Source organism: Glycine soja, chromosome 7 (assembly GCF_004193775.1).
Source record: "Glycine soja cultivar W05 chromosome 7, ASM419377v2, whole genome shotgun sequence".
In the NCBI taxonomy this organism is placed as follows: domain Eukaryota; kingdom Viridiplantae; phylum Streptophyta; class Magnoliopsida; order Fabales; family Fabaceae; genus Glycine; species Glycine soja.
In genome coordinates, this window is record NC_041008.1 from 44601439 (window position 1) to 44629081 (window position 27643).

At 32.1% G+C, this 27643-nt stretch overlaps 4 protein-coding genes and 1 pseudogene across 6 annotated transcripts; 2 read left to right on the forward strand and 3 right to left on the reverse strand.

Moving 5' to 3' along the window:
- Positions 1 to 287: 287 nt before the first annotated feature.
- Positions 288 to 5885, forward strand: LOC114420739 (annotated as a pseudogene).
- A 1545-nt stretch (positions 5886 to 7430) lies between these two features.
- LOC114420011 lies at positions 7431 to 10724 on the reverse strand. Its single transcript, XM_028385849.1, has 8 exons — positions 10478 to 10724; positions 10260 to 10390; positions 9820 to 9897; positions 9681 to 9725; positions 9503 to 9547; positions 9340 to 9391; positions 8316 to 8412; positions 7431 to 7926 (listed from the first exon to the last, which is right to left on the reverse strand). The coding sequence occupies exons 1-8, from the start codon at positions 10584 to 10586 to the stop codon at positions 7761 to 7763; spliced, it is 723 nt and encodes a 240-aa protein (XP_028241650.1). The 5' UTR covers positions 10587 to 10724; the 3' UTR covers positions 7431 to 7760.
- Positions 10725 to 11754: 1030 nt separating this feature from the next.
- On the reverse strand, positions 11755 to 14907 carry LOC114420013 (probable protein phosphatase 2C 34). 3 transcript variants are annotated; one of them, XM_028385852.1, is made up of 6 exons: positions 14758 to 14907; positions 14224 to 14471; positions 13825 to 14133; positions 13050 to 13167; positions 12532 to 12755; positions 11755 to 12111 (listed from the first exon to the last, which is right to left on the reverse strand). In XM_028385852.1, exons 2-6 carry the CDS (start codon positions 14464 to 14466, stop codon positions 11902 to 11904), a joined length of 1104 nt encoding a protein of 367 aa, XP_028241653.1. In that variant the 5' UTR covers positions 14467 to 14471; positions 14758 to 14907; the 3' UTR covers positions 11755 to 11901. The 3 variants fall into 3 exon arrangements, with proteins under 3 accessions (XP_028241653.1, XP_028241654.1, XP_028241652.1); XM_028385853.1 differs by lacking the exon at positions 14758 to 14907 and adding an exon at positions 14556 to 14665; XM_028385851.1 differs by having other exon boundaries at positions 11773 to 12111; positions 14762 to 14907.
- A 3484-nt stretch (positions 14908 to 18391) lies between these two features.
- Positions 18392 to 19242, forward strand: LOC114420014. Its single transcript, XM_028385854.1, has one exon. The coding sequence runs from the start codon at positions 18497 to 18499 to the stop codon at positions 19043 to 19045; it is 549 nt and encodes a 182-aa protein (XP_028241655.1). The 5' UTR covers positions 18392 to 18496; the 3' UTR covers positions 19046 to 19242.
- A 6179-nt stretch (positions 19243 to 25421) lies between these two features.
- On the reverse strand, positions 25422 to 26379 carry LOC114420015 (ethylene-responsive transcription factor RAP2-3-like). Its single transcript, XM_028385855.1, has 2 exons — positions 26121 to 26379; positions 25422 to 25934 (listed from the first exon to the last, which is right to left on the reverse strand). The coding sequence occupies exons 1-2, from the start codon at positions 26308 to 26310 to the stop codon at positions 25624 to 25626; spliced, it is 501 nt and encodes a 166-aa protein (XP_028241656.1). The 5' UTR covers positions 26311 to 26379; the 3' UTR covers positions 25422 to 25623.
- Positions 26380 to 27643: the final 1264 nt, after the last annotated feature.

The following is a 27643-nucleotide window of genomic DNA, read 5'->3' on the forward strand; positions in this document are numbered from 1 at the left end:
AAATCTTGGTTCTAATTGAATTAATTGATTTTGAATCAAACCAGTTATATTAAAACAAACTGAACTTGAACTGCTTTTCAAAATTAGTTTAATTTTTTTTGTAAGAAAGTAGTTTAAAATGAGTTTAATAATCAATTTAGTTATTAAAGTAATTCAAAATTGATTTTAAGAATTGGTTCTTTAAAATTAATTTGATTTCATATTGGTTTATCAAAAACAATTTGCACATTTGAATTTAAAAACTAGTTCTGAACCTTTGAGAGAGTGAGTTGAGGAGTGAGAACGAGAGACGAGATGATGACTTACACCAATTAGACATGAACAATCACATAAGAAAATTTGACACATAAAGTCTTCTCCTCAATTTGATTTTTAATCCAAAATCTAAAGGTTATTTTATGAGTCTTCTTCTTACTCATATAGTGTTCAACTTTTACTCGATGTGGGGGATGTGGGATTTCACCTTACACTTGTACTCCAACACCGAGAACGTGGAGGGTGAAGCCAGCTCAAGCACTGACAATATGTTGGAATCGATTGCGACGTTATTAGAGATGTTGAGGTTCACTTACTCGGAGACTATTGGGAAATGGCCAATCGCCGACAAAGCCTTCGGCATCAATTACTTCATGCGCAAACAGGTTCAAGTCAGTTTCCTAATTTCTCATTGTGAATTGAATTTCTATTTTAGGGATTGAAGAATGGACAGGACACGACACATGCAAGGTGATTTGGCAGTTGCGAGTGTGTATGGTGGAAGTGGTTGTGTGGAGTTGAAAGGCCCTGAAGTTGTAGATGAGTTACAAGAGCTTCTGAGGTTGCTCACCTTGTGCATGCTTTTCTCCAAGAAATCGTTTCCCGATTTTTAGATTCTGCTGGATTCTCACTAGACCATGCTCTTCTTCTTCACAACCACAAAGCTAAGGTTAGGTACCTTCTTTCGTTGGTGGGTCTTGGAACTTGGAAAATTTGGCGGAAGTGAACTGGGTATGTGAATATGTCATTAGTTGGGGCCAATTGCAAAAAGGCAACTGCTTGGATCACCCAACATTTTTGCTTGGACACCCAGTTTTTGAAAATGCTGAAAATACCCTCGGTTACAAATAAGAGGTTTGGTTTTTCATTTTTGCAGCGCCTTTTTTTCCCGCAAAATCTCACACCCTTAGTGTAAACGGATTGACAATCCGTATGATCGATACGAATTGTTGATCTGTATGGAGTTTTTCCAGAAAAATGTCATTTTTTTTGCGACATTGCTTCAAACCACAACATCAAACCAATATCAACAACATCCAAAACAATACAATCATTCATTCAGAAAAGCAACAACAACAATGAAGGAGTAGCAACACAATGCACAAAAAATAAGTATGATAAGGCCAACAACAAAGGATCAGGAGCCACCGGCAAGAAAAACCACAAACAGAGGACCAACATGCATGAAGGAAGAAGAAGAAGCACCAATAGAGTGAAACGACACAGGAAAAAGGAAGAAGAAGAACCATAGTGGCACAAGAAGTGCAGGTAGAAGACCGAAAGAAGAAAAATGAAAATATCACATGAACAGTGATTCGTACCGACGAGTCGCTCTTGTTTTTTATAGGCAAAAGGTGAAGGGCATTTTAGCCCTTTCACCTTCGTTACTGGGTGTCCCAGCAAAAACACTTGGTACCCAAAGCAAAGGCCTTGCAAAAATAAAAAATGGGTCTAATTTTATTTTATATGGCTGGTTGGACCTGTGGTGACAATTTCAAAATACACTCCCCTAGTTACTAAATGCACTCTCCCTCCATGATCTATATATATATATATATATATATGAAAAAATTGTAATTTTAGTCTTTATATTTCCAAATCAAGACAATTAATTTTTCTATTTTTTAGAATAAGTAATTTTGATACTTCCATCAATTGACCGTTCAAAGTCAAATATTGATTTTGATGTGATGTATTGATGCTAATGTTACACTTATATAACTTGTCAACATGACCCTTATGTGACAAAGGTTTAAATAAAGTGAAAAATAAAAAAGATCTTCATAGGAATTAAACTCATGACTTTTTTTAAAACAAAATAATAAACCCCTAAAATAATTGCTTTGTTTAGTTAATTTTATAAATACTATTTTACATGTGTAATTAGTCAATAGATATTAATTTTTTTTAATTATAAAAATTCATAAATTAAAACAATATATTTAATATTTAATTTTACATGTATTTTTTATTATAAAATTTATTTTAATATAAGTTAAAAAAAATGTTAATATTTTATTATAATTTTTTAAAAAATACATAAAATAATATATAGGTTATTTATACTATGTAATTGATACAAATGATGTAAATTTAAAATAATATTTAAATAATCTAAAAAATTAAAATTTTATTACTTTTTATAATTAAAATATTTTTTTCTTATTTATATATAAAAACAAATATACATAATTTTTATAAATTCTATAAAATGATTTATATAAATTATTTACATATTATTTTATCTAATTATCTTGATTTATATAATTCGTATTAAAAAATTATTTACCCAATAATTTTTTATAGTTAAAATGAAAATATTAAAACGTAAGTTTCCTAAAAAAAATTAAATATTAAAATTTATTAATTTATATAATTAGAATAAAAATAATTTACATAATTTGTATAATTTACATATTAATTGATGTAATTATATTGATTTATATAATTAGAGTAAAAGTAATTTGAATATTAAAATAAATTTACAAAATAATTTGTGTAAAAAATTTATATATTAATTTATGAAATTTAATTATAAATTGATAAAATTAAAATAAAAAATATATAAAATGATATAAAATAAAATTAAAAAAAATTACATATTAAATATTATTTTAATTTATAATTTTTATAATTAAAAAATAACTCTTAACTAATGATACATATCAAATAGTGTTTATTAAATTAACTAAAAAAAGTAAGTATTTTAATAATTCATTATCTTATGTTTAAATGTAAGAGGTCATGAATTCAACTTTTACTAAAAAAAATTTTATTTTTCATTTTATTTAATCTTTTGTCACATAAATCTTATGTTAACCATTTATATAAGTGTGATATCAATATTAATACGTCATATCAAAGGACCAAAATTATAATTTAGTCAATATTTTTTTTCTTCAGAAATACCCTTTTTGGAAATAAATTTCCGGGTCATGTTTTTATCAATAGGTGATTGTTGTAGAAATTAGTTTTCAGGAATATACCAAACCAAATCCGTGCTTAAAATAGCCTCATATGCACGTCCTAGGAAATGCTCTACATAAGCTAGCATAATCCATGTCTGATATTTTTCCCCTGAAACTTGATTAGATAAAAATGAATAATCAAGTATGTATGCTCTTCATAAACTAACAAAATTTGCACGCATTATATTAGTGCAATCGGTGTACATTCCTAAACAAATGCCCCCTATTAATTTTTTGATGCTGCTGGAATCCTGATTCGTGAGGCTTGAACTTTGGTGTTATGTGCCTTAAAACATGTTTGAGTGTTTTCGTATGTTTTACTTCTGAAAATAATACTATTATTGATGTATTTCCATAGCTACTCTTTATGGGTATAGTACTTGATACATTTTACAAAACATGTTCTACTTTTCATGTTAAATATGCATTGCTTCTTTTTATTTCTTTCCCTTTGTTTCTGATTTCTATCTAACTTCCATGTTTTAATTGCTAAACTGTTTTTACATAGTGTCATCATTTTATTGCTCAGTTGTAACTGACAACTGATTTAATGTCATGAAATCTTGCAGCTTCTGAAGCCTGCTTTCACAATTATACATGATACTCAGTCAAAATGTTTCCTTCTCTTGATCCGAGGAACTCACATCATAAACGACACACTGACAGCCGCAACTGGTCCCGGGTTCCCTTTCACCATTCCATTTTGAATGACGGAGGGATAAGCAACTTGGTTTTAGGATATGCACACTCTGGTATGGTTGCTGCAGCTCATTGGATTGCAAAACTCTGCACTCCTGCACTACTTAAGGCTCTCAATGAATCTCCAGACTCAGAAGTCAAGGTATTGTTCTATATTATTCTTAGAAGAATATTATGGTGCTACAGCCCTGTATTCTGAATTCTTCAGTTTTTCCTTTCGTTTCTTACTTTTTCTATCTTTTCACTAGAATGCCATATTCTTTTTTTAATGTTTGCTTTTAAAATGAAATTATATGTACTTTATTTAATCACACGACTCATCATATTCTTGCCTTTTCATACCACAGATTGTTGGACACTCACTTGGTGGTGGTACTGCAGCAGTGTTAACCTATATTCTTAGAGAACAAAAAGAGTTATCTTCCAGCACCTGTGTCACATTTGTCCCAGGCATGTAATAATACTAACTTAACATTTGAAGTTATTATTGAATTGAGTAATGATAATCGTGCAAATTACATTGAATTATCCTTTCATTTGATAATGGTCAATGTTGGTGTTGGAAATGAGCTGGAGCTATTGTTATAATCATTAATCAGTTTGGGCTGTGATATGAGATTTCAAATTTATCAGTCAATCACTATTGTTTTGACATACAAGCATCAGATTTAGATATCTATTTAGCGTGATATGTATTATTTTGTTATAAGTAGAAATGCCTAATTTGACTTCATAGTTGCAAAATTAAAGTTGGATATCTATTTTCTTCGAATCAAACTTAAAGAAGATATATAATTTTACATTTTTGCTTGCGGAATTTGCTTTACAGCATTGAATTTTCTCTAATATAGGAGTCTTGCCCATTATTGCTAAGACCTTTCGCTATTGTCATTTTTGCAGCTGCTTGTATGACATGGGAGTTAGCTGAATCAGGGAAGCACTTTATGGTACCCACATTATCAGCTTCCTCTGTTGATGATCTTCGCTCTGAGGTGCTCTAGCTAGTTCTCCCAACCTTAGATGATTTTGGCAAATATTATTGTTAATTAGTTTGTTTCTAATGTTATTTGTTAGATAATGTTTTGTTCTTTACTCAAGTTAGTTTTTGTTAGGTCGCTGCGTCATCTTGGTTGAGTGATTTATGGGATCAGGTGGAGCATACAAAAGTTCTGAAAGTCGTCCACCACTCAGCAACTGCACTTGGATCTCACTTAAAATCCATATCTGTTGCAAAAGACAAGGTAGCTGGTGCAAGTGCTATTGTACGGCCTGCGACCAGTGGCACCCAGGTAATTTCAAGCTTCTTTGTCTGCATTTGACATTTAGAGTACAAAGTGCTCTTCAGGAATATAAGAGAGGTTACTGGCCAGAGTTTGCACTTACAGAGCAGCTATCCAGCTATACATAAGGGACAGCTGATCCACTGCATTTGCAGCAATCCTAATGCATCTATTATCCTCAAGTGAAAAATCTGGACTTGATGCCATAAATGAAGAATAGCAACTCCTTGATGTTAACAAGCACATTACCTCTTCTGTGGTAAATGACATTGCTGAAGGAAAATTGTGGTATGAGCTGGAGAAGGAACTTGAAAAACAGAATTATATCCTGAACATCCGGGCGCAGGTAGAAGAGGCAGCTGTAGAAAAAGAGATAACTGAAGAAGAGAATCAGCTTATTGATGCTGCACAAGGCAGCAATTCAATCACACCATCTCACAATGTAGATAGCTATCGTTTTTATCCCCCAGGTAAAATCATGCATATTATCTCCGCACCTTCGTCAGATGACTCTAGTTCAAACTCCATTGAGGAACATGTCAAACTATATGAAACACCTAGACAGCTGTATAGCAAGCTCAGACTTTCAAGAACGATGATAAATGATCATTACATGCCCACATATAGGAAGATGATCCAACCATTAATCCAACAACTAGAGAAGGATATAAATGTGAAATAGAATACCAAGTACAAAAATTCAAGCAAATACAAAATGAAGAATAAATTAAATCACCACAAAATGATTAAAGAATCAATAATTTGTAATGTCACTATTATTTTGTTGTTAATCTTCGCCATATGAATGAAGTGTTTTCGTACCAATTATATAAGGACAAATGAACACCCCAAAAATAATTTCCAAAAATTCTAGAACTGGTATAGAGCCTCTCCTGAGAGGAGAAGCTTCCAAAAATTGACGGGCAAACCCTAACCAAAGTAGGGCAGGACTCACCCGTCGTGTATTGTGTGTTCGAAATAATAGGTGTTGGCGCGACCCACCGTCACTAAACGATCATTGACGAGTCGCCTTTCACCCCCTGACAGGACAGGTTGGTTTCAACATACCTGCTGTGCTTTATTTATATTCAGCTCCCCACTCTTCAGTTTACAAAACATCTGATGTGGGACTTGCAACGTTATTTTGTTTGTTTCAACTTTAAATCCCAAAACTCCTAATAAATAGACAATCATATACCTATTGTAGCCTTAATTCATTAATCTTTTTAACCTTAACTGCCTTTCACTGAGTAAGGTTTTTCTCTGTTGAGTTTGTTCTTCATAACATCTTCCACACAAATGCAGAGGGAGTGTGTCCCTCTAATAGTGGGACGCCCTTTCAATTAATACAGAAGAGACCGTAAAATCTTAGTTTCAACTTTCAGCAGTTGGAAATTTCTAAAATAATGCCTGAATTGGAGATCTCATTTTCCTCGTATGTGATACGGAAAGAATTTCTCGGTCGTTTGTACCTGCTTTGGTTTATTTTATAGACAGCTCCCCACTCTTTAGCTTATGAAATGTCCGATGTGGGACTTGCAATGGGACGTTTCAGTCATTTCATAGAACTAGAATTCTTACATGTGCAAATTTGAATTCTGTTTTGAATTTTTTATGTAGTGTAATTGATTATTCAATGTTTTTTTTTAATAAATATTAAATAGAAGGTTATTATAATTAAAATTAAAAGTATATATTTTAATGTATACAGTATAAAAATTCACTCAAATGATTGGACTATTCTAAAAATTTACCCGCCAATAATTTGATTCTTTAAATATTTATGATGCTATATATAAATGAGTCTTTTAAATAATCAAAATAAAAACCATGTATTGTATTTTAGTTTTTGTTAGCATTACGTGAACTTTTGAATTATTAGATTAATAAGTTAGTCTGGAAATTGTTGAAGAGTTAAATGTTAAGCTATATAATTTATTTGTACAAATTGTATTTTGATTATATTATGTTAATTACATTAATAAATAGAAAATATTGAGTATAAAAAAATAAATTTAATTTATATTTATCTACCTTCATAAAAGGGTTACAACAATTTTTATCATTATGTTTGTTGTATAATTATATATAAAAAATACTTTGTCACAGTTTTTTATTACACTTTCTTTTGCCCGAACTATAATGTAGTTTTTTTTTTATCTCTTTTCTTTCTTTTCATGTCAAATGATTTAATATACTATTACATTACAATAGATATAATAGGAGGTAGAGGAAAAATATTGCAATCAAACATTTTTCTATAAATATTTGTTGAACGGGCACTGTTACCAGCAATTTATTCACAATATATAAATATTATTCTAAACATTTGCTGGCCCTATTAATTTATTAATATATCTTCATCCTAGAAAATAGAAATCTGCTTTGTTGGTTTTCTAACAACTACTACTTGTCACCGCCATTCAACGTTCGCCACAGTGACTCTTCAATCTTCAATCCAGATGGCAGATGCTATAATAAGAAATAATTGGAACAGCCAAATTCAGAAATGGCGAATTGAGAACTGTATCGAGTATCGACTCTCTGATGACATCAATCAACCACCATAACGGGTTTTCAAAGACTCAGGTGGCTCTTCTTCCAAGATGCTTGTACCCACTTTTTCAAAGTACTGACGTATGGTCGTTTTACGGTCAGCAAGGAAAGTATGATCCAAAAAGTTATTGTGGACTTCATCGCCAAGGCTTTTTGCAGCCAGGACACTGCAACAATTCAATACCATCCGTTAATTTTATAAATACATGTCAAATTACATTAGTGTTAAACGTCATTTAACAGAAAATAATTATATGCCTCTCTTAAATATAACATATACTGCACTAGCAATGATATAGTATTGTGACAAACATATGGTTTGATACATAAAGGATTAATATACATGCTAGACAATGATCTAACCCAGTGCCCCAGAAAAAAAAAATGTTTGTGTGCAAATACAGTAATAGTTTATCTATTAACTGATACGTTAAAACACAAGAGGCTAATATAACACTTTCATTTAAGTATTTCGAATCCATAAATAAATAAAACATAAGACCTCATAAGCAATGACTTTAGTGTTATTAATTAATTAATATGACAGGCTACTTACCAGTGACGAAGATAAACACGGCATGGGAAAACATCATCCCGCCAAATCTTATGGATCTTATATTCTCCGTATTGTTCAAAATATTTTTCCCTGCCCTCTGTTAAAAAAAGGTCACAGACATATGGTATGTAAATATAGGAGGAGGAGAAAAGATAAAAACTCACACGCTGATACGAGGCAGAGTAAGTTTCACCCTGTAACATCTCAATTAATCTAGTTTGATGTGATGCAAACTCAATACAATGCTGGCTTCTTATTAGCTCAAAGTAATAATGAAATATTAAGAAACCTTAACAAGGAACCAATGCTACTAGGAGGTAATTATGACAGCCTCTCTTTGATAATTCCAAATTTGCATTCTCATGTCGAAGATATAATTGACATGCCCTTATAACTTTTTCTAGTTAGTTTAATTTTAAATTGATAAATATGATTAAGATGTTTAAATTAATTGGGATTTATATTTATATTTTATTTATCAATCAGCGTTAGTTGTAGGTTTTGTTAATGAGAACAATCGAACTTATGATTTCTCATTCCTTCTCTTCTGCTGCATACCAAGTCGACCTTATTAACTTCTTAATTATACATTTACATCAAGATAAATTTTTCAATTAACAAATACAAATTTTACTTTTTCAATTTTAAGACAATTAGAAGGAGAGCACGGTTCAATGGAAAGGATGGTATAGTGATCAAAATATCACATATGTCCTTTAAGGTGGTGTTAAAGAATATATTGTTAACACTCTTTTATATATAAATAAATAATAAACTGATAGGATAACTATATTGGAAGCAATACGGATAACATGGGAAATGTTACAAGTTAGTTGCAAAAGAAGTATGTTGTATTTTCAACAACAACAAAAAGTATGTTGTATGAGTTACCAGTAAAATTTAAAAAAGAAGAGACAATCCATTTCATTTCTTACTCTTAAAACCCTAAGCGTAAGGCAGTTCAGTGTTTTTGCATAACCTAATATTTTCTGACAGAATATAAACTTGGATGCTGTAACATTACCACTGCATCTAAATTTAAAGAATTCCTCATCAGTGTAAGAAGCACAGAGAACCTGCGTTTAACAATTAACACCATACATACGTTACGAATAAATCTAGCAAAAATAAAAGTTACTAAACTAAAAAACAAGATAAACGCTAAAAATAACATTTGAATAACATACTGCTGGATTGATAAAGGGCTTCCCATCTAGTGTTTCAGGGACAACCTATTAGGGACAAAAAAAAATAAAAATATATCAAATTATATTTGGAACTCTTGAAGCAGGTGTCAAATTGGATATTACATTACATTTATCACGGGAACAAAAGCATATATAAGCAAATTAATTAACAACTCACAGCTAAAAAACGATATTCGCGCTCCCTTTCAATAAATGCTGGAATCTGAATCCGTTGAAAGAAAATAAAGTCCAATTGATCAGTTAAATCTTAAAAAATAGGTTCGCAAGTAGTAATTGACAGACAGTAGTACTAGTACCTCTGTGTTCTTTATCTCAAAAACAGCTACAACAACGAATTCACCATCACATGGTTCAACAGAAAGGCCAGCAATTTCCTGGAAGCAAACAAACCCATTAAATGCAGACATTCAACAACCAATTATTGACATACGAAAACTCCTCTTCACATTTTTTTAGATTAGTAATACTGTATCTCTTCTAAATTTTCTTTTTAAAATTCTACACTAGTTGTGATTAATCTAATTAAATAATTAAATAGAACAGTAAAAAAAAAAGGGCAATAGAAAGGAAAATGTAAAGTTGTATAATTTTATTTTTATTTTTTTATCAAATGTAATATGAGAATGTTAATTTTCTTGGTGAGAGAGACAGATCTTTGTTCTCTTTAATATAACCATCCAGCTCATCTTATATATTTAATATAATTTTATTTAAGGCAGGGAAAAGAAAAGAAGACCTGAGTTTTGATATTGGCAACACGGTGAGTGAAAAAGATGCGTCCGACGGAGTTGAAGAGACGGCGGAAACCAGTTAACCGGGCGATTCGGAAGTTGACGAGGTCGGGGAAAGTGGTTCTGGCACTTGTCTCTGTGTCAAATATTTACAATAAGGACAGTGACATTCATTCACATAGGCTAGGGACAAATAAAGAGTACGTAGTAAAGATATAGTTACCGGAGAGGAGGGAACCGTAGCCGCAAATGGAGATGTAACCGTCTGGGGAGACTAAGGGTTCGAAATCGGAGTGGTGAGTGAGATCGAGAGAGGGCAACGGAATCGCCATCGGAATGAATTGAAGAAGAAAGAAGATGGAGGGCGATTCTCTTGCACTGATTGGTTAATGGTTGGAGCAACCAACAAATAAGAACGCACGCACCCTTTTTATTCTGCACAAGTGTGCCCACTTGATGCACCCACACCTCACATTCGCTGTACCGGTACGCTTCATCATTTCTATTACTCAATCATTTTTTTTAATTATTACTAACATTCCTTGTCATTAATCTTCAATTCATCGGATCCAGAGGTAATTAAAATATTATCTGTATGCAGTAAAAAAGATATTATCTGTATTTTAATGAAACCTTTACAATTCATTTACACTCTATTTAGCAAAAAAAATAAGAGAGAGAAAGAGAAAAATGAAGGAAAAAAAAACAGGTATATTCTGCTGCAGTGCTCCTGTAGGTGAGCTTATTTATTTTTTCCACATTTGTCTAATTTCTCGCCTATATAACTTAACTCTCAAAATTAACTTTTTAATTATTTTAGATTTACTTGATATATTATAGATATTTAAAGCGTAATAAAATTTATGTTAAGTTTTTTTTTCTAAATAAAATATATGTTAAGTGAATATTCGTAATCTAAATAAATATTTTAATTAATTATAATTTCTATTTTTAAATAGAAAATAGGATAAATATGTTTTCAGTTCTCATATTTTATATTGTGCAATATAGTCCCTGAATTTTATATTATTTTATTTTTTATTCTGCCTTTCACATGGGTAACATCCACAATTAATTGAATTTGATTGGCCTATATAAGTCTTCTCTAGTTTATTTATGAGTGAGTTCTTACTATTCAGCTTTGTAAAACCTTCGATGTGGTAATCAAAATGGCAAGGTTTTGGGATGGGACACTTGACCCACAACCAAGGACTGTAGCAGATCCTGAGTGGTGCATGTGATTTTCTCTTTTTAAACATCATCTCAGAATTAGTGAAGGTAGTCTTTAGCCATTTCTGTGGATTGGCCCATAATTTGAGTGCTTGTATATTCACTCAGTAGTCTAAAATGAAGAACTTCGAGACTTTGTTTAGTTTGAGGATGGTTTTGTTTAAATTGATTGATTATGCTCCCCTGTAGATGTTTTCTGATGCTCCACTTTCAGCATGATCAGTCAGTCAAAAAAAAGTTCTTAATACACACAAAATGCTTGTGCCTATATGCATGGTTACGAAGATAGATTTTACAGTCTTATAGACTCAACCACAAATGTCATTTTAATTGATAAGTTTATATACAAGTCTATATGTATTTCTGTGTTACAACTTACAAGGAAGCTGTGATGAACTGTTTACCCACCCAACATTCTTAATCAACAATTTTGATGGCTGGGAGTTGATGGGAGGGGGAAGAGTGAAAGAAGAGGCAAATAACTGACATATCATCCATAGCAATGCCACTTTTTTTCCGTTTCCATTCATGTATGGCACATTTCACCAGCCTTTGAGCTGCTTTTTCTTTATGTGACGTTGCAGAAACAATCTTCACTGCTTCCTGGTTGGATATAACATCCCATACCTGAGAGAGAATGAAAAAGGCAGTTACTTAAAACATTCATAATTCTTATTTACCAAGTGGTACACTCGCTCTAATGCCATTACTATTACACCAATCAAGTATGATCACTATTAGGTACTAGAACCAATTTTGTTCCATTTCTTAATATTTTTGTTGGTCATAATTCTCCAGTTCATTAGAGGAAAGAGACTCTGGCTAATTTGGAGTTTAGCCAGAAAATAACTAAAGTCTGACCTTAATTATTTTTGTCAATAATCAAACTAGGTATTATTTAAATGATTTAACCTTAATTTCAGCATATTAACCACTTTGTCCCATGGCTTAGTTTCTATTTCTTAATATGTTTCCTTATAACTTCTGTTAAATTAAAACCTGTCCTTTAAACAAGAAGTTATTGCATTAAACACAAAAGACGCATACCCCATCTGTTGCCAAGATGACAAATTGATCCCTGGGGGTAATTTTTCTGTGTGTCACATCTGGCACGGAGATTAGTCCAAAGTCCTTCATGCAGTGGTCTCCAAAAGCTCTAGATATTGCTAGTCCTGGTGTTTTACCATTTGGCATCCAGACCCTGTACACTCCTGGTTCATCTTCCATACAAAATACCTGCCCTCTGGATTGTGTTATGCGTTCTGCCTCCTCTGAAATCAACAGAAAAAAAAAGACTGATTGAGTGTTTTAATTCATGTTACATATTTGGTGTCATGTTAGACAACTGATTTTGAGTTTAAGTAATTTTAGATTGCTTTTGCATTGGATAAAAAAATTTATACTAGATTTTACTATTAATTTGTTTTTAAAATTAAAAAACCTATAAACATAAATCACATTACTTCAAAATCAATTTCATTCATTTGCTCATCCCTGACTCACTTATATTTCTTCAACAAACAAAATCATTTCTTATGTGGGTATGAAAGAGAGATAAATCTCACGTGGTAAATTTGGCTTGAAGTCAGTGGTAAGCTGATGTGGAGTTAATGTGCCATCATCTGAAGTAGCTGCCAAGACAGCCCTAGAATCACCTATGTTTGCTATAGTAAGATATTCTCCCTGAAACATCAGTGAAACATTTCAGGCCACTTCTGATTATTACGTCAAAGTAAGATCTAGTATAGCACTGCAAGTTGAGAGCATGGCCACTGAAATTGAGTAATTAAGAGCAATTATGTCTATCAAGCCAGCATGTTATGTAGTTATTTGAAGTAGTGTTTTTTTTATTTAAAAAAAACATAACTGAATTAGTTTTTAAAAATAAGTTACTTACCTTAATCTCTTTCACTCCCTATCATCTTGAATTAAATTACGTGTGGGAGGGAAGTGTTTAGTTTAGGAGTTTTAATTAAGTTAAAACTATCAATTAACACACTGATTTTACTTCTTCCATCCTCTCAACTATTTAGATGATGAAATTGATTATGTTGAATTTTATAATCATCAAATCCAAAAAAGTTCCATCAATTATTATGAAATTTTAGCCGGGAAATAAATATTTCGTTAACCATATCCTCCTAATGCCTGTTTTGTCAGTAAGGAAAAAGGTAATAAAGTAAAAAAGCAAAAGAAAATGAACTTTAAACATTGGAAGCATGATGTGTTGACAAAAATATGTAAGGTTGGAAACATATTGCTCAAAACATTTCATGATTCAAGTAAGTAAATCAAACATATCAAAACTTGAAAATAGCATATCACATGAATATAGATAACCTGTTTGATAATTGTCAATGCTGTAGTGCCACTTAGGTAGGAATCAATCCCAGTGTGCTGTTTCAAATCCTGATCAACGGCAGCACAAGTCTTTATGTAAGATTGTTTCCATATGTCAAATCCATGGATATTTTTGTCTGCTTCCATCTTAAAATCCAGGTCAAGTGATGTTGTAGCCAGATTTTCCTGCCAATTGCAGAGCAAAAAGGCTGGTACTAGTTTCCTGACCCTTTTGGCTACAAAGTGTCCCCATGGACCATGCCCATCAAAAACTCCACAGAACATCATGTCTTGTTGGCAACCAAATTCCTAGCATCATCAACAACCAACAAAGTATAACATTATGATAATTCCTACACTAAGCTAACTCCTAAAGGCTTGAAAAAGGTGTTGGCTTACCTCCCAAACAAGAAGACGATCCTGATTGACTCCTTTCTGGCCCCTATTAGTGAACACAGAAACAAAATTGTTGGCCTTGGTTGACTTCACAACTCCAGATGAACTCAATAGCAATTCATTCTTCCTTGCTTCCTTTGCCAATTCTTCCACAGCTTTTCTTCCGTCCTCCCTTTGACAATTCTTCTCCTTCTTGATTGACACAGTTCTTACCAATCCATTCACAAAAGATGGAAAAAGGACCATGGTAACTGCATTCCAATCATAGAGTTACTGGTTATACATACTTGAAGTTTCTAACTTATTATTCTAATAAAAATGCAAACATTTATAACCTGCTAGCAAAGGACCTTCAACCTCATCACTTTTTTCACATCTATTTCACAAACAGAAAACTAATAGAATACAGTTTTTAGTTTTAGTAGTTATTTGATCGTGAGAAAATAAGTTATGTATATCTGATATATCAGTTGCAGTTTTTTCATGATAATATATGAAACGGAAGAATTTAAGGAAGTAAAAGAACAAGTTATATACATGCCTATGATTTTTAATCAGCACCAGCAAATTCTAAGGCTTATCAGAGCCTGAGGAACCGAGAGATGATTCCTTGGAAGCTATACACTCTATACCACGATACAGTACCAAGTTGCAAAGTCACAAGCGCAATCACTATAACTAGATCGATGTGACTTCTTGTAATTGTAACTTAGTAACGTAGGGTGGGGTGGCTTTACCATTCTTACCCTCTCTTTGGCCACCATAAGATACAGAACAAGGGGGTATTTTGGAAAAGGAAAGGTGATTATACGTCATTATGACCATACGACCCCTAACTTTTGGGGGCATAGTTACTGATTAGATAGCAAAATCTATATATTAATTTCAATAGACCAGAATTTGCGTATAAACAGATGTATTACCAATTAGAGTATTTAATATCAAGACATTGTAAAACAAGAAGTGACAAAATTAATTGAAACAAGAACAATAAAAGAGCAATTATTGTCATACGAGGTCGGTATTTAACAACTACTATTATAGAGAATTAAATAACTTATTTCTGTGGTTGCAATTCGTTTGTGGTTAGTGGTTGGCTTTGAATAAATTGATCTTCAACTTTTCTTTCTGCTTTCTTCGGTAAATATCTTCAATCTTTGATTAAACACGAAGTCAAACAGGCTGAATACTTAAAAAAAGTGACTTTTGAGATATTCTATAATAAGTTCCCAATGAATGTAACCAAATACAAGGCTATCGCTTGTCCAGTTGTCTTGGGAGGGCCCCAGGATGTTAAGGGTCAATAAAATCAATAAAAGTGCACATTTCTATAGGAGTGATTATAATCGTACTCAAATTTCTTATAATATATTTTTACAATTCATTTTTCTCTTCCATTTTCCGTCACATTATCTATGTTATCTCACTTTTTTTTCCTTCTATTTATATGTATCTCTTTGTTCATTTGTTGAATGTTTTATGGGTATGACTCTTTGTGGATATACAACAGAAAAAAATGGACATTTGTATATGTTATGACCCACCACGGATTTAGTAAATTACCGACCAAACATTCATGGCTAAGGTTGCTTTGGGTGTGGAGGCCTGATTGCAATATCTTAAATCATGTATAACGATTTAGACAATAATTTGCCGCCCACCATAAAGGGAAGATAGATACTGGATTGGTGGGGATGGAATACAATAAAGCATGATAATGGATATATTTTGTTGAAATTAATTAAAAATATATAACCAGAGAGTAACATCAATACCTAATTGAAATGATATTTGATAGTCATTTTTTATTTAAAAAATTAATGAATTTTATACAACAATGAATAGTTGCAGATACATGTTTTGCAAGAATATCTTAACTGGATCCTCTCTTTTTTCCTTCTCTCTCGCCACTGATCACCTATAGAAAGGAATTCTGCAAGTAATAAAATATAAACCTCGTCTGAAAAAAATAATCTCATAAGATGTTTTGAATAATTAGATATCATATATTCAATAGAAAACTTGAGCAGCATAGTACTCGCTCTGGTTAAAAGCAGGTCTGATCTTTTTCTTTTCCCTCCTATTTCATTCCAATTTAGAGGAAAAGAGTGTTTTTGTGAGTCTCATCAAAATGTCTTACCTTTTTTTTTCCAATTTCTTCTCTCAAATAAATTACGAAAATTTAGTATGTCTATCCTATTTTCCTTTTTCTTATTTTCATTTATTCTATTTCCACCAAAATAAACAATGGGGTAGGTACGCAAGAAAAGACATCCTGATTCCGGAAAAAAAAAATCCTGATAAATTTGTAGCGTTTGTCTATAAAATATGCTCAGGAATAATTATCTAAGTCCTTAGAGACAATAGAGATTACTACTGTCTACTATAAAATAGAATTTAGGTAATGACACACTAGAATTTCTGACAAAATAAAAAAAGGCAAGAAAATTAAAATGTAGAATATAGAAAGAAAAAAAAAAAAGGAATATAACAATAGTGAAAAGGATAAAAATACCTTATTGGAAGAAATCTCTCAATGAATGACAAGAATTCAAAACAATATTTTGTAAATAAAAAAATCTCTCCATAGTGACTTAAAGATCATAATTGAAGACAATATGCAAAAGAATCTTGCAAATATCACAATACATCTTATTTTTTAATAATATAATCAATGTTATGTTATTTTTTTGTGTATATGAATAAGTTTTTTTTTCATATGATGTAGAAACATTTAAAAAATATTATTGTGTATTGTAATTATGCTAGTACGACCTAGTATCCTTTCCACCTGAACCTAAAACACCCCTTCGGCATGACATAGTATCCTCTCGACTATAACTTGAAACCCCTCCGGTATAATCTAGTACCCTCTCGGCAACCATCCTATTGAGGTTAAGTATATTGGATAAAGTATTCGATCAGGTCGAGAAGACACCTAATTCATCCAAATTGAGTATCCTCTTGGTGCACATCCACATATTTCATACAACATGTCTCGACCTTCAACATTTGCAAATGACAAGTACCATTTGACCATAATTATCACCAATAAACTTTCTTAAGGATAATTACTTGATTAGAAATACCTAAACATGATTAAGAGATGTATTACTCAACTGGTAGTCAAGACGTGCAGGTCTATAGACCTCACGCCTAGTAAGGCTAGTATAAAAAGGGGTGAACCCCAAGTAAGAGAATTGATTCATTCTCGGATATTCACTATATGCATCATCCACAAACAAAGGAGCCACCAGAGAAAACCCTTTGGCATAATAAAAAATCCTTCGGTACAGTAGAAGACCCTTCAATGTAAGGATAAGTGTTCAATTCATTTGTGACAGAAACAACAATCTTATATCTTAAATATTTTCTTGTGTTTTTTATAATTGTTTTCCAATTTTTTTCAATAAGTTTGAAATTTTTAATTCATGGAAGAGTTGTTTAACTTGATTCCATAAGTATATGAATTATTTCATACAGTTTGTTTATTATTATTTCCATGCGCATTAATAGTACTCATTATTATGAATGTTTTCATCATTAAACTTTATCCATCCAACCATTACCAAAATATTTTTTTTGTTAACAGCAAAAGGCAAAAAAAAAAAAAAAAAACTTTAGCACAAGATATGCCAAGCGCAATACTTATTACTATTTTGACCATTATCAAGATAGTACTATGGCAATTCAAGTAATATTACCCGTGTTCCCAAAATGTTATTTTCAATGTAACCGCAAGCTTACGAGAGCATAAGCAATTAAGCACCATGTAAAATAAGTGGAAAAAATAGAAACAGTACGAAAGAAATTAGTAAAAATAAATAAATAAACCATGTAGTGTATCCCCATGAAAATAAATTTGCCTTGAGAGATCTGTAGTATCACTTACTTTCTTTCCATGGAGCTGAAAATCAAGTGGGCTTTAGAAACAAGTACCTTTTTAGTCCAAAAAGGAACCAGATGGTGATTCCCATAGTACTCTGGGCTATTTCACAGATCTCGGCCCAACATGGCTGATGTCAAAAGGCCCAGAAGCCCAACCCGTGCTTGAATTGGGTACACCACCACCAGTGTGTTTTCCGAAAAAGAACACGTGGCAATCTAAATCTAAATCTAGTGGTCAAATCAAAGTGACACGCTAGCGTTACGTGCAGTCTCCATAATATCCCACGACACGAGAAAACCCATTTCAATTTTCTATTCTTTTTCTCATCTCAACTCAAAGAAACAAATAGTTTCTCAGATCCCCAGACCCAGTTGCGTGAAATTCACGATGATCACCGTGATGATGGTCGCCGACACCGTCGCAGTAACCACCGCCAAAGGCCTCGGCGTCCTTCGCGCCTGCCAATCCACCTGTAACTTTTCCCTCGCCGATCAGATCTCCGCCATGATTCAGACTTACGACGCCGTCGCGCCGCCGCCGGTCAAGCCTACTACCTACAGGCTAAGACGCCGGACGCTCCTCCGGAGAAAACAACGAACCAAACGCAGATTATCAGGAGACGACTCCGGGGACGCCGGTGACGAGGGATTCCTCTTCGGTGACGGCGGAGACGGTCCTTTTGGCGGCGGTGGTGGGTTCGGTGGTAGCGGTGGTGGTTGGAATTTTAATAGATTTGGGAGTGGGCACAATTGGGATGAACCTTCGTCTTCGGTGCCGGACCCTGCGTTCGATTTCGTGTATCAGGTGCTGTCGTGGATTATGCTCTCGAATTGCTTGCATTTTGCGTTCAAGAGGATTGTTCGAATTGTTGCGGCGGGCTCGATTGTGGATTCCGATAGGGAAAAGGTTCCCGCCAGATTGGCTCCAATTTGCTGACTTGACCCTTTTAAACCAGTTCATCGATCAAATCATTCCTAATACACATTGCATCCCTGTTTAATTGTGCATTTGCTGTAAATAATGCTGTATATAATAATTTATCATTTAATTGACTAATTCCAAGGTAATTATTTTCCTGTACTTATGGTTTGTCTTAGTGAATTGTTTATAATTTGATAGATAGTTTGGGTACATAGACTCGTTTACAGCCTAAGTTATATCCTTTACATGTTTAGTGGAAGAAATAAGCGTCTAGGTTGAATGATTAATTACCGCATCATCATTTGGGGAAGTACTGCATTGAAGGCATGTATTATCCCTCTTACATGTTTTTTATATTAATCCTGTAGAGTGGCTAGGACTTTTATGGATGTTTCTTGATAATAGCTTCAATCTTCCAATTCGAGGTCACATCTTTTTTTCTGTGCCTATTCGGTGTTGGTGCCAACAATTTACAATTTATGTTGTAAAAATTCTGATTTGTTTTGGTGTTTGTATCTATCGTGTTCTATTCTTTACTGTTTTGTTGCCTTCAATAGTTATTGTTGTGGAAAAATATTCCTTGTCAGTAGAATGAATTGTCCATACACCAAATAGAATATGGGAAGTTTTATATGATCAACGAAGCACTAACTTATTGTGCTTTTGTTTTGCTCTCAGTGATTTTTTTTTTTTTGGAACTTAGATTAGGGGTTTTATAATGTGACTTTCTATTGACCATTTGTTTATTCGAAAGGAATGTCCAATATGTGTATTTTTATGCTTGCCCTACAATGGTTCTTGCTGACTTGTGTGTCAGAAATAGGTAACTAGATTCTATTTAGTTTATTTTTGTTTCTTTGGGTTGCTCTCTTTGTTGGTTGTTCTTTCCCGGCTACCATGTAAGTCTTCAACATCCCATTGCCTTCAAAAATGAAAATTGTGTCCCTGGTAACAAATGCATTAATTTTTAATATGATTAATGATATTAGAGAAAACTTGTATATGGAGTCAAAATGATGAAATTGGTTGGAAGGAGTTATTGGAAGTTATTTGCTATATAGGCTATTGTGGATAAATTTCATACCTAGTATTTATAGGATAACAAAATAAGAATTATATTCTTTCATGGGTTAAAATTACCTTATGCACTTTAAATATTTAAAAGTTTACTCATTTAATTTCTTCAGAAGTTGATGTATGTAAATTGATTGAATTAATGAGAAAATTTTGATTTACTTTACCTCCTATTTTCGTATCCAATAAATGTGTGGAGGAGTTCATTGAAATTGACCCACATGTTATTTGACCAAAAAAGTCACCTTGTATTTTTTTGCAAACTGTTATATTATAATAATTATTTCATAATTATCTTTTGCCTTTAAAAAAAAATAGTAATTATATCATAATATAATAGATAGTCTGATAACGAGTGTGGTGTTCGGGGACAGGGGATACAGTTATATTGTTCCATTTGTTTACTAGACCATCTTTGTTTAAACTTTATAGTAGTACCTTGGTATTTAGTAGGAGAACTTTGTGCGAGCATGACTCTGATGTTTGTTTGGTCATTCTTTGCTTAATTTTGTAGTGGTTTTGTGTACTCGTCCAGCAATTTTATGTTTTTTTTTTTGTGTGTGTTGTATTTCTTCTTCACTTGAGATCAAAAGACGTGGTTTTCTTGCTTCTAAATGGCAAGGCTGTAGCCTATCTTCCGACCTCTGCCTGGTTGCCATCAACCTTAGATTGTTGGGTTGGATCTAAAGTCAATGTCAACCTCAAGACCCACCTCCGCTTCCCTTTGGTCGCCACCACCCCATATGGCTCTGCCACCAAGAATTCTGCAGTGCCTCCGACATTTAACTCCGCACATGACACTGCCACTGAGAATTCTGTGATACATCTAACTCCTTGCAGGAATGCCTGTTGTGGCAATTTTTTGGTTAAAATTGAAAGTACATCTAACTTTTGTTGTTCACCTATATTGTGCACGATGCCCATCTTCAAAGTTCTACCATTATATTTGCGATATATTCAATACGTGTGTAGTAAAATGGGGTATGTTAAAATAAGTCAGTGTGTAAAATGTGGTATGCTAATAAGTTCATGCTGAGAAAAGGCAATTAAGTTGCGATCTGGTGGCAACTAAGGGGGAGTTTACTTTTACTTTTTGTTTTGTTTCGTTTTCTATTTTTAATATTTAAATAAAAAATTGTCAGCATATTTTAAATTTTTAATGTGTTTTATTTTTAAAGATTTGTACATGAAATACTAAAATCAACTTTTTCTTGTTTTCTGTACAAAACCTAAAAATAGAAAACACGTTGAAAACAATGTGACAATTTTGTACTTAAAAAATGGAAACAGAAAATAAAATTAGGAAAACAAAATACAATTAAACGCCTACTAAACTACTCATATTGAAAAGTTTTGGACTTAATGATTCATGTGTGATGTTAGGTGTATCAACTTTATTGCTTGTAAAGTTTGTGCAAATTATCCTATGGTTGATCCATATGATTTGGACGGATGAATTTGATTTGTAAATATAATTTATACATATGGATTAACTTGATCCGTATGACTCATACGGATTATGTTGATCCGTATAAATCATACGAATCAACTTGATCCATATGAATCACGTATGATTCATATGGATCAAGTTGATCCGTATGAGTCATGTATATCAACTTGATCCATATAACTAGTACGGATTAACTTGAGTGAAAGACATTTTTGTTAATTCACTTAAAATGTTAGATGCATAATAATAATGTTGGGTACATTTAGCATAAGCCGTTTGTGTGCTATGATGGGTCAATTAATAGAGTGTATCAAGTTCACTTCTTGCTTCTGGATAAGGCTCTATTAGAGTTACGTGAAATGCTGCAGATTGCAAATTTTTATGCTTTTTTATATGCTCTTTGCCCAGCTTTCTTTTATAGGATGTGTGACACAAGAAGGTGCACCTGTAGTATTGTATTTGAAAAGCACTTTGGCTTTTACTTTTTATAAATAAAAAAAAACAAAAAAAAAATCTTGACTAGCATAATGGACGGGGATGATTTTCCCTGGAGAGAGAAAAGTGGCAAGAGAGGATCCGAAGGCATTACGAGCATCCACACTCCATTTGAAATCGGACCTCAATGTATAGTAATCTAATAATTTCTTTCATTCAGATTTCTTCTCACCCACAAGAGCAGTCCTATGCTTCTCCAATTTGAAGCATAAAAACAGGATAAATTCCTTCTATATCTCTCGGTTTCTCAGGGGTCGTTACTGGTAAAGAAAAAAGGAAAAATTTCTCAAATACAACATTCACTCACCAACACCCCATCAATGACATCTATATAGAGAAGAACAAGTTTTTCTCGTTGGATTTTTCATGCAAAAGAGGTGTTGTGTTGTCCACCAACTCTCATCCAACGGCTATGACCAAAAGGGCCAGATACCCGTCTGATCTCTCCTACCAAAATTGGTTCTCTTGGACTATTAAGGGCGTTAGCCCAACACAGGGAAACATAGCAGATAAATATTCTAGCTGTTGGACTTCACAGTGTATGGTGGGCGCCGAGCCTCCCACTGAAGTAAGTCAATTGCTTCGTGCACCCAATAAATTACTTCCTGCGCCCCCATATTCTTAAGTATCCCCAAATTATAACTTCCTTTATTTTCTCATTTCTCCTTTGTTGATGCACTCTTAAGGTGCAAATGGCGTGGTTTGCGGTGCGATTTTCATATACTTCAAACGAAGTAGGCTTTTTTTTTTTCTGATTTACATTTATTTTCAGATAACCATTTCAAAAATACATAAAAAAAAATCAGAAAAACATTTCCGAAATTATGCTTGTTACATTCTGGAAGTGAATAATTTCAAAATTACACTTCCGGATAATTCCGGAAATGATTTTGCAGAAGTTATAGAATATATAATTAGTTTAATTACACTTTTTCCTTTCATATCTCAGTCGAACACGACAGAATTATGAAAGTTATTTCTTAGGACTCGGCCAATCAATACGACAAAATCAAGAATAAATATTGCAAGTTGATTCTTTGTTCATGATTGAATATGTGCAAATAGATAAAATAAAAAATCGATGATATTCCCAGTTGACATTGTGTCCACTAAAAGAAACCCAAATTCTAACTAAATATGAATAGGTTAACTACAAAATCTGAATGATTTGTCCTCTAAAACAAACCAAGTTAAATGAACCTGAATATTTTTTTAGACGTGCGTGAACCTGAATCTTAAATTAATACAATATTATTTTATAAAACATATTTTTTCCAGATTGAACTCTCAATTGAGGAATAATTCTTTTTCATCGGATGGGTTGCACTGTTGTCTAGATATTGTAATGATATGTGTGTGTAATGCGATATGTTATTTAAAATATAAATAAATTTTCACGGCTAGATAATTTATCAACAAATATTCAATGTGAAATTTAATATAAAATAAAAAAGATAATATTAAATGATTCAACGGTTGAATTAATATTTCATAATATGTTGAAGAACAATTATTAAGTACTAACCAATAATGTCCTTGAGAAGTGAAATTATCGTTCCAAAGCTTTAAGGTGTGACGTCGACGCGAGCTGCGCGATCAACCAGACAAACCAAGGGATGGAAATGGAACTGAACTGAAAGCATAAGCTTCGCTATCAATTAATGATTATATACACATATATCTATACAGAGAGAGATGGGCTATCAACTTAATTACAATGATGTAAGTTACATAAACATTAATATCATTCAATAACCTTTTCATTGAATTAATAATTTTAACTCAAAATATATTATTGGTTTGTAAGTTGTTGTCATATAGATTATTTTTAAAAAATCTTATATTAATTTAGATTTATTATACTTCATCGTTTTTTAAATGCAATTTGTATGTATATGAAATCTCAGTTAATTAAGCACAAGCTATGCCAAGTGCCAACTAAGATACACGTCCTGCGTCCCATTATAATTTGTGTAAGAAAAAAATTATTTCAAAATAATTTTTATTTTAATTTTTTAATGTAATATTAATTATTTCTTTATTTATATTCTATGTAATATTAATGAAAAAAAATATATAATGATAAAAGATTAATTTTATAAAATAATTATTTTATTTATTTATTTATTATTTTTGTTTGTCTAAAATATTTTAAGATGATAATTATTTTAGGATTAAATAACTATATGTTATCTTGCAATCATTTTTTTATAAGAAAACTAACATTTTTTTTACTGGAAGAAAACTAATATTAATCATTTAATCATTTTACATGCAACTCGTATGTTTACTATGCTCTCTCTCTCCTGTTTCATCTAGCTAGAAGATAAGAAAGTTCGCTTTTTCCCCCCTAAAGATAAGAACGTTCGCTTTGTTTGAATATCTTCGAAGAATAGGAAGTAAATTATTAATATTAAGATGTTGTAGTGTCACTTTAATTAAGATCTAACGTTCTAGATATCTGGGTCCCACTATACGAAGTGAGGATTGGTTCATGCACCTTCTCATCTTCCTTTTTTCAGTTCAATTTTTTTGGACAATTTTTTTCAGTTGAAATTTAATTTATCATTTGTGCTAGATATCATAGTACTAGCTACTGTTGTGTCATCAACGTAGAGAACACAAAGAAGAATGATTATATAAAATACAGAGAAAAAAATGGATTCTGATTTATTTAGTTCATCAAGTTACATCATGCGTATCCATATATTATAGATACCATGATAAAAAAAATAAAAAATAAAAAACATTGTGTGTATCTATTAGAGATTGAAGACCATTCCATTAGAGACTGAAGACGATGGCAATTAGATGCAAAAGTGGAAGTTGGCCTTGAAGAATTTGGATGTAGAAGTAGGAGTTCACAATCTAGGTTAGAGAAGATAATTTTTAAAAAATAATCTTTTAAATAAAATAACGATAATAATGATTTTTAATAATCAATATTTTAAATATTAGCATAACATTTATGTTTTAAATGAAAAAATAAAACATTTAAAAATATAAATGATCAAAATAAAACTTTTAAAATTTAATATATTCAAAACAAAACAAAAAATACAAAAATATAATGGACTAAAAGTGTGATCCAACTTTCTTTTTTTCAATACAATTTTGTTTAAATTGAAATTGTCATTAATTTAAGAATAAAGTCTGAATATTTAATAATAGTGAAGTGAATTTCTTGCAATATTCGTAACTTATACCAGTACCGGAAATTAAGCTAGGGAGTAGCTACTCCCCCGAAGCTTTTGCATGGAGGCGTGGGTACGTACCTCACCTGTCAGCTTGCGAAAATCAGTGTTGATGAATCACCTTTCAGCTGCGCACTTCCTATTGAGTACTTATACAATTTATATTCTGAGATCGAAATGAGTAATTCTTATACAATTTATAGAACAAAGTAAAAAAAAAAAAAAAAAGTTATTGCAAAAGTTTTATATATAAACAATACTCATTATTAGTGAAAAAGAAGAGGCAAGAAAAAGGAGGAAAGATGTAGACATAGTTATAAATATTACAGTAGGATAATTTGAAAGAGTTAAGGAAAAGAAGCAGACAAGAATGGGAGTGATTAGAGCGAGTCCAAACCAAGGAAGGATTCGAGGTTGGAAAAGAGGTGTTTGAGTTGAAAGGGATTAAGACATGGGTTCTTGCTGTCGGGAAAGTTGAGCTTGGCCTTGTCTCCGCGGATGCGCTTGGCGGCATTGTCGTAAGCACGAGCAGCTTCTTCAGCAGTGTTGAAAGTACCCAGCCACACACGCACACCCTTACGTGGGTCCCTTATTTCTGCAGCCCACTTCCCCCATGGCCTTTGCCTTATTCCTCTGTACACGTTCTTCCGTACTCGACCAGTGTTCAAAGTCAAAGCCTTCAACTTCACTCCTGCAGATTTTTATTTCAGATCTAAAAATACGTCTATGTGTGATGTATCTAACACTCAGGGAAAACACACACATACAAAAAAGAAACTGACATAAACAGATGCATATATATGTCATGCTCGATCCCATAGCATCATAGACAAGAAAAAACATCATGCTAGACATGGAATAAAACGAAAAGGTATACCTTGGTTGTTTGGAAGCGGAGGAGGCCTAGGGAGGTTTGGATCCTGGTAGGATGGTTGATGTTTGGAAGAAGAGGTGGCGTGGAAATCAGAGAAAGTGTGAAGCTGATGATGGGTGTTGTGGGTGGTCAATTTCCGACCACTGTTCAAATTCACGTCTATGAAATCAGAAATTATAGCACCCCCACACATTTTCACTTTTGAGAGAGATAGAGTGATGAGTGTTTTTGTTTTGAGAACAGATGAATAATAATATGAGAGAGAAAGGGTATGAATTTATAGAAGTCGGCAAGGCAAGGATCCCTATCTCTGACACTACACGCATGTGGAAATCGGATCTTTCTTCCACCATCACACGGTAGCCATTCAACAAACATTTTTCTAAACTATATTATTTAGTTCATGTAGTTTTAGTTTTCCCGTAAAGAAATGTAGTTTTAATTTTACATTCATTTTTAAATTTTGTTAATAAATTTTTTATTACATCGATTTAGTATTTCAAAGATTTATAACGTGTTTGGTATCTGAGAAATAACGTGAAAAGGAAAAGAGGAACGTGAAAATTAAAAGATATTATAGTCGTTCGTTTAATGAAAAAAAATGACGTGGAGATATTTAAATGATATTATAGTCCATTCTTTTTTAATTATTCACTTAATTTTGTTAGGCAGAGGTACTTATCTTTTAGTATTCAATGCTCTTTATTTAGAAAGTATATAGCATTTAGGTTCCAAGAAGATTAGGAGTGTAGATGAGTCTAGCTAAATCAATTTTGACTAAATTTCTTGCTGAATTCCATCAAAATACTTCAATTTGGATTAGGTCTATTTTGTGCATTTTTTCCTATTAATATCAAATTAAACAAATTCAATCAATGAGTTGAGTCTATCACGTCCGAAAACTTTAAATAATTGTGAATAAATAAATAATAACTAAAAAATATATATTACATTAACGAGTTGAGTTATCTCCTCCGCAAGTTTAAAAATAAAAGTTTGATATCCAAAGTTCAAACCAAAGGTCATCAGATGTATGAACGGACAAAATCAGTCTGACCCAAACAATGCCAAGCCCAGTGTTTGTTTGAGTATAAATAGAAAATATAAAATAAAAATGAATGAGATAAGACGATGGACTCCATATATATATATATATATATAACATTTCTCCTAGCGAGGGTATGCTATTATGCTTTTCTATACTTAATTTATTTACAATTTTATTTTAAAATAAACATTTAACCATTCACTTTTATAAAATCTATAATTTTTTTTAGTTTTTTTTGTAAAATTGGAAATGTTGACTACTAAAAGATTAACATTAAATATAATATGAATTAAATAAATAATCGCGTGCTAGATCACTAAATTTGGGTTACATTACGTTAATCTTTCACTTGTCAATGTTTTTTGAATTTGATGGAAGAATAAATATTATAAATTTTACAAAAAATAAATGATTAAATTTTTTTATTTTAAAATAAGAGTATTAAATTATGAATTTTAAAAAATATAAAAACTGTCTT

Bases quoted from the DNA above. Each gene is read 5' to 3' on its own strand.
- LOC114420014 (XM_028385854.1), top strand. From the start codon at position 18,497: ATGATCACCGTGATGATGGTCGCCGACACCGTCGCAGTAACCACCGCC.
- LOC114420015 (XM_028385855.1), bottom strand. From the start codon at position 26,310: ATGTGTGGGGGTGCTATAATTTCTGATTTCATAGACGTGAATTTGAAC. The intron at 25,935-26,120 runs GTATACCTTTTC...AAAAATCTGCAG, and splicing joins TCCGCTTCCAAACAACCAAG to GAGTGAAGTTGAAGGCTTTG.
- LOC114420013 (XM_028385852.1), bottom strand. From the start codon at position 14,466: ATGGTCCTTTTTCCATCTTTTGTGAATGGATTGGTAAGAACTGTGTCA. The intron at 14,134-14,223 runs GTAAGCCAACAC...TGATGATGCTAG, and splicing joins ATCGTCTTCTTGTTTGGGAG to GAATTTGGTTGCCAACAAGA. The intron at 13,168-13,824 runs GTTATCTATATT...CTGATGTTTCAG, and splicing joins CATTGACAATTATCAAACAG to GGAGAATATCTTACTATAGC.
- LOC114420011 (XM_028385849.1), bottom strand. From the start codon at position 10,586: ATGGCGATTCCGTTGCCCTCTCTCGATCTCACTCACCACTCCGATTTC. The intron at 9,898-10,259 runs GTCTTCTTTTCT...GTTTGCTTCCAG, and splicing joins TTGCCAATATCAAAACTCAG to GAAATTGCTGGCCTTTCTGT. The intron at 8,413-9,339 runs GTAATGTTACAG...TTTTTTTAACAG, and splicing joins CTTTAAATTTAGATGCAGTG to AGGGCAGGGAAAAATATTTT.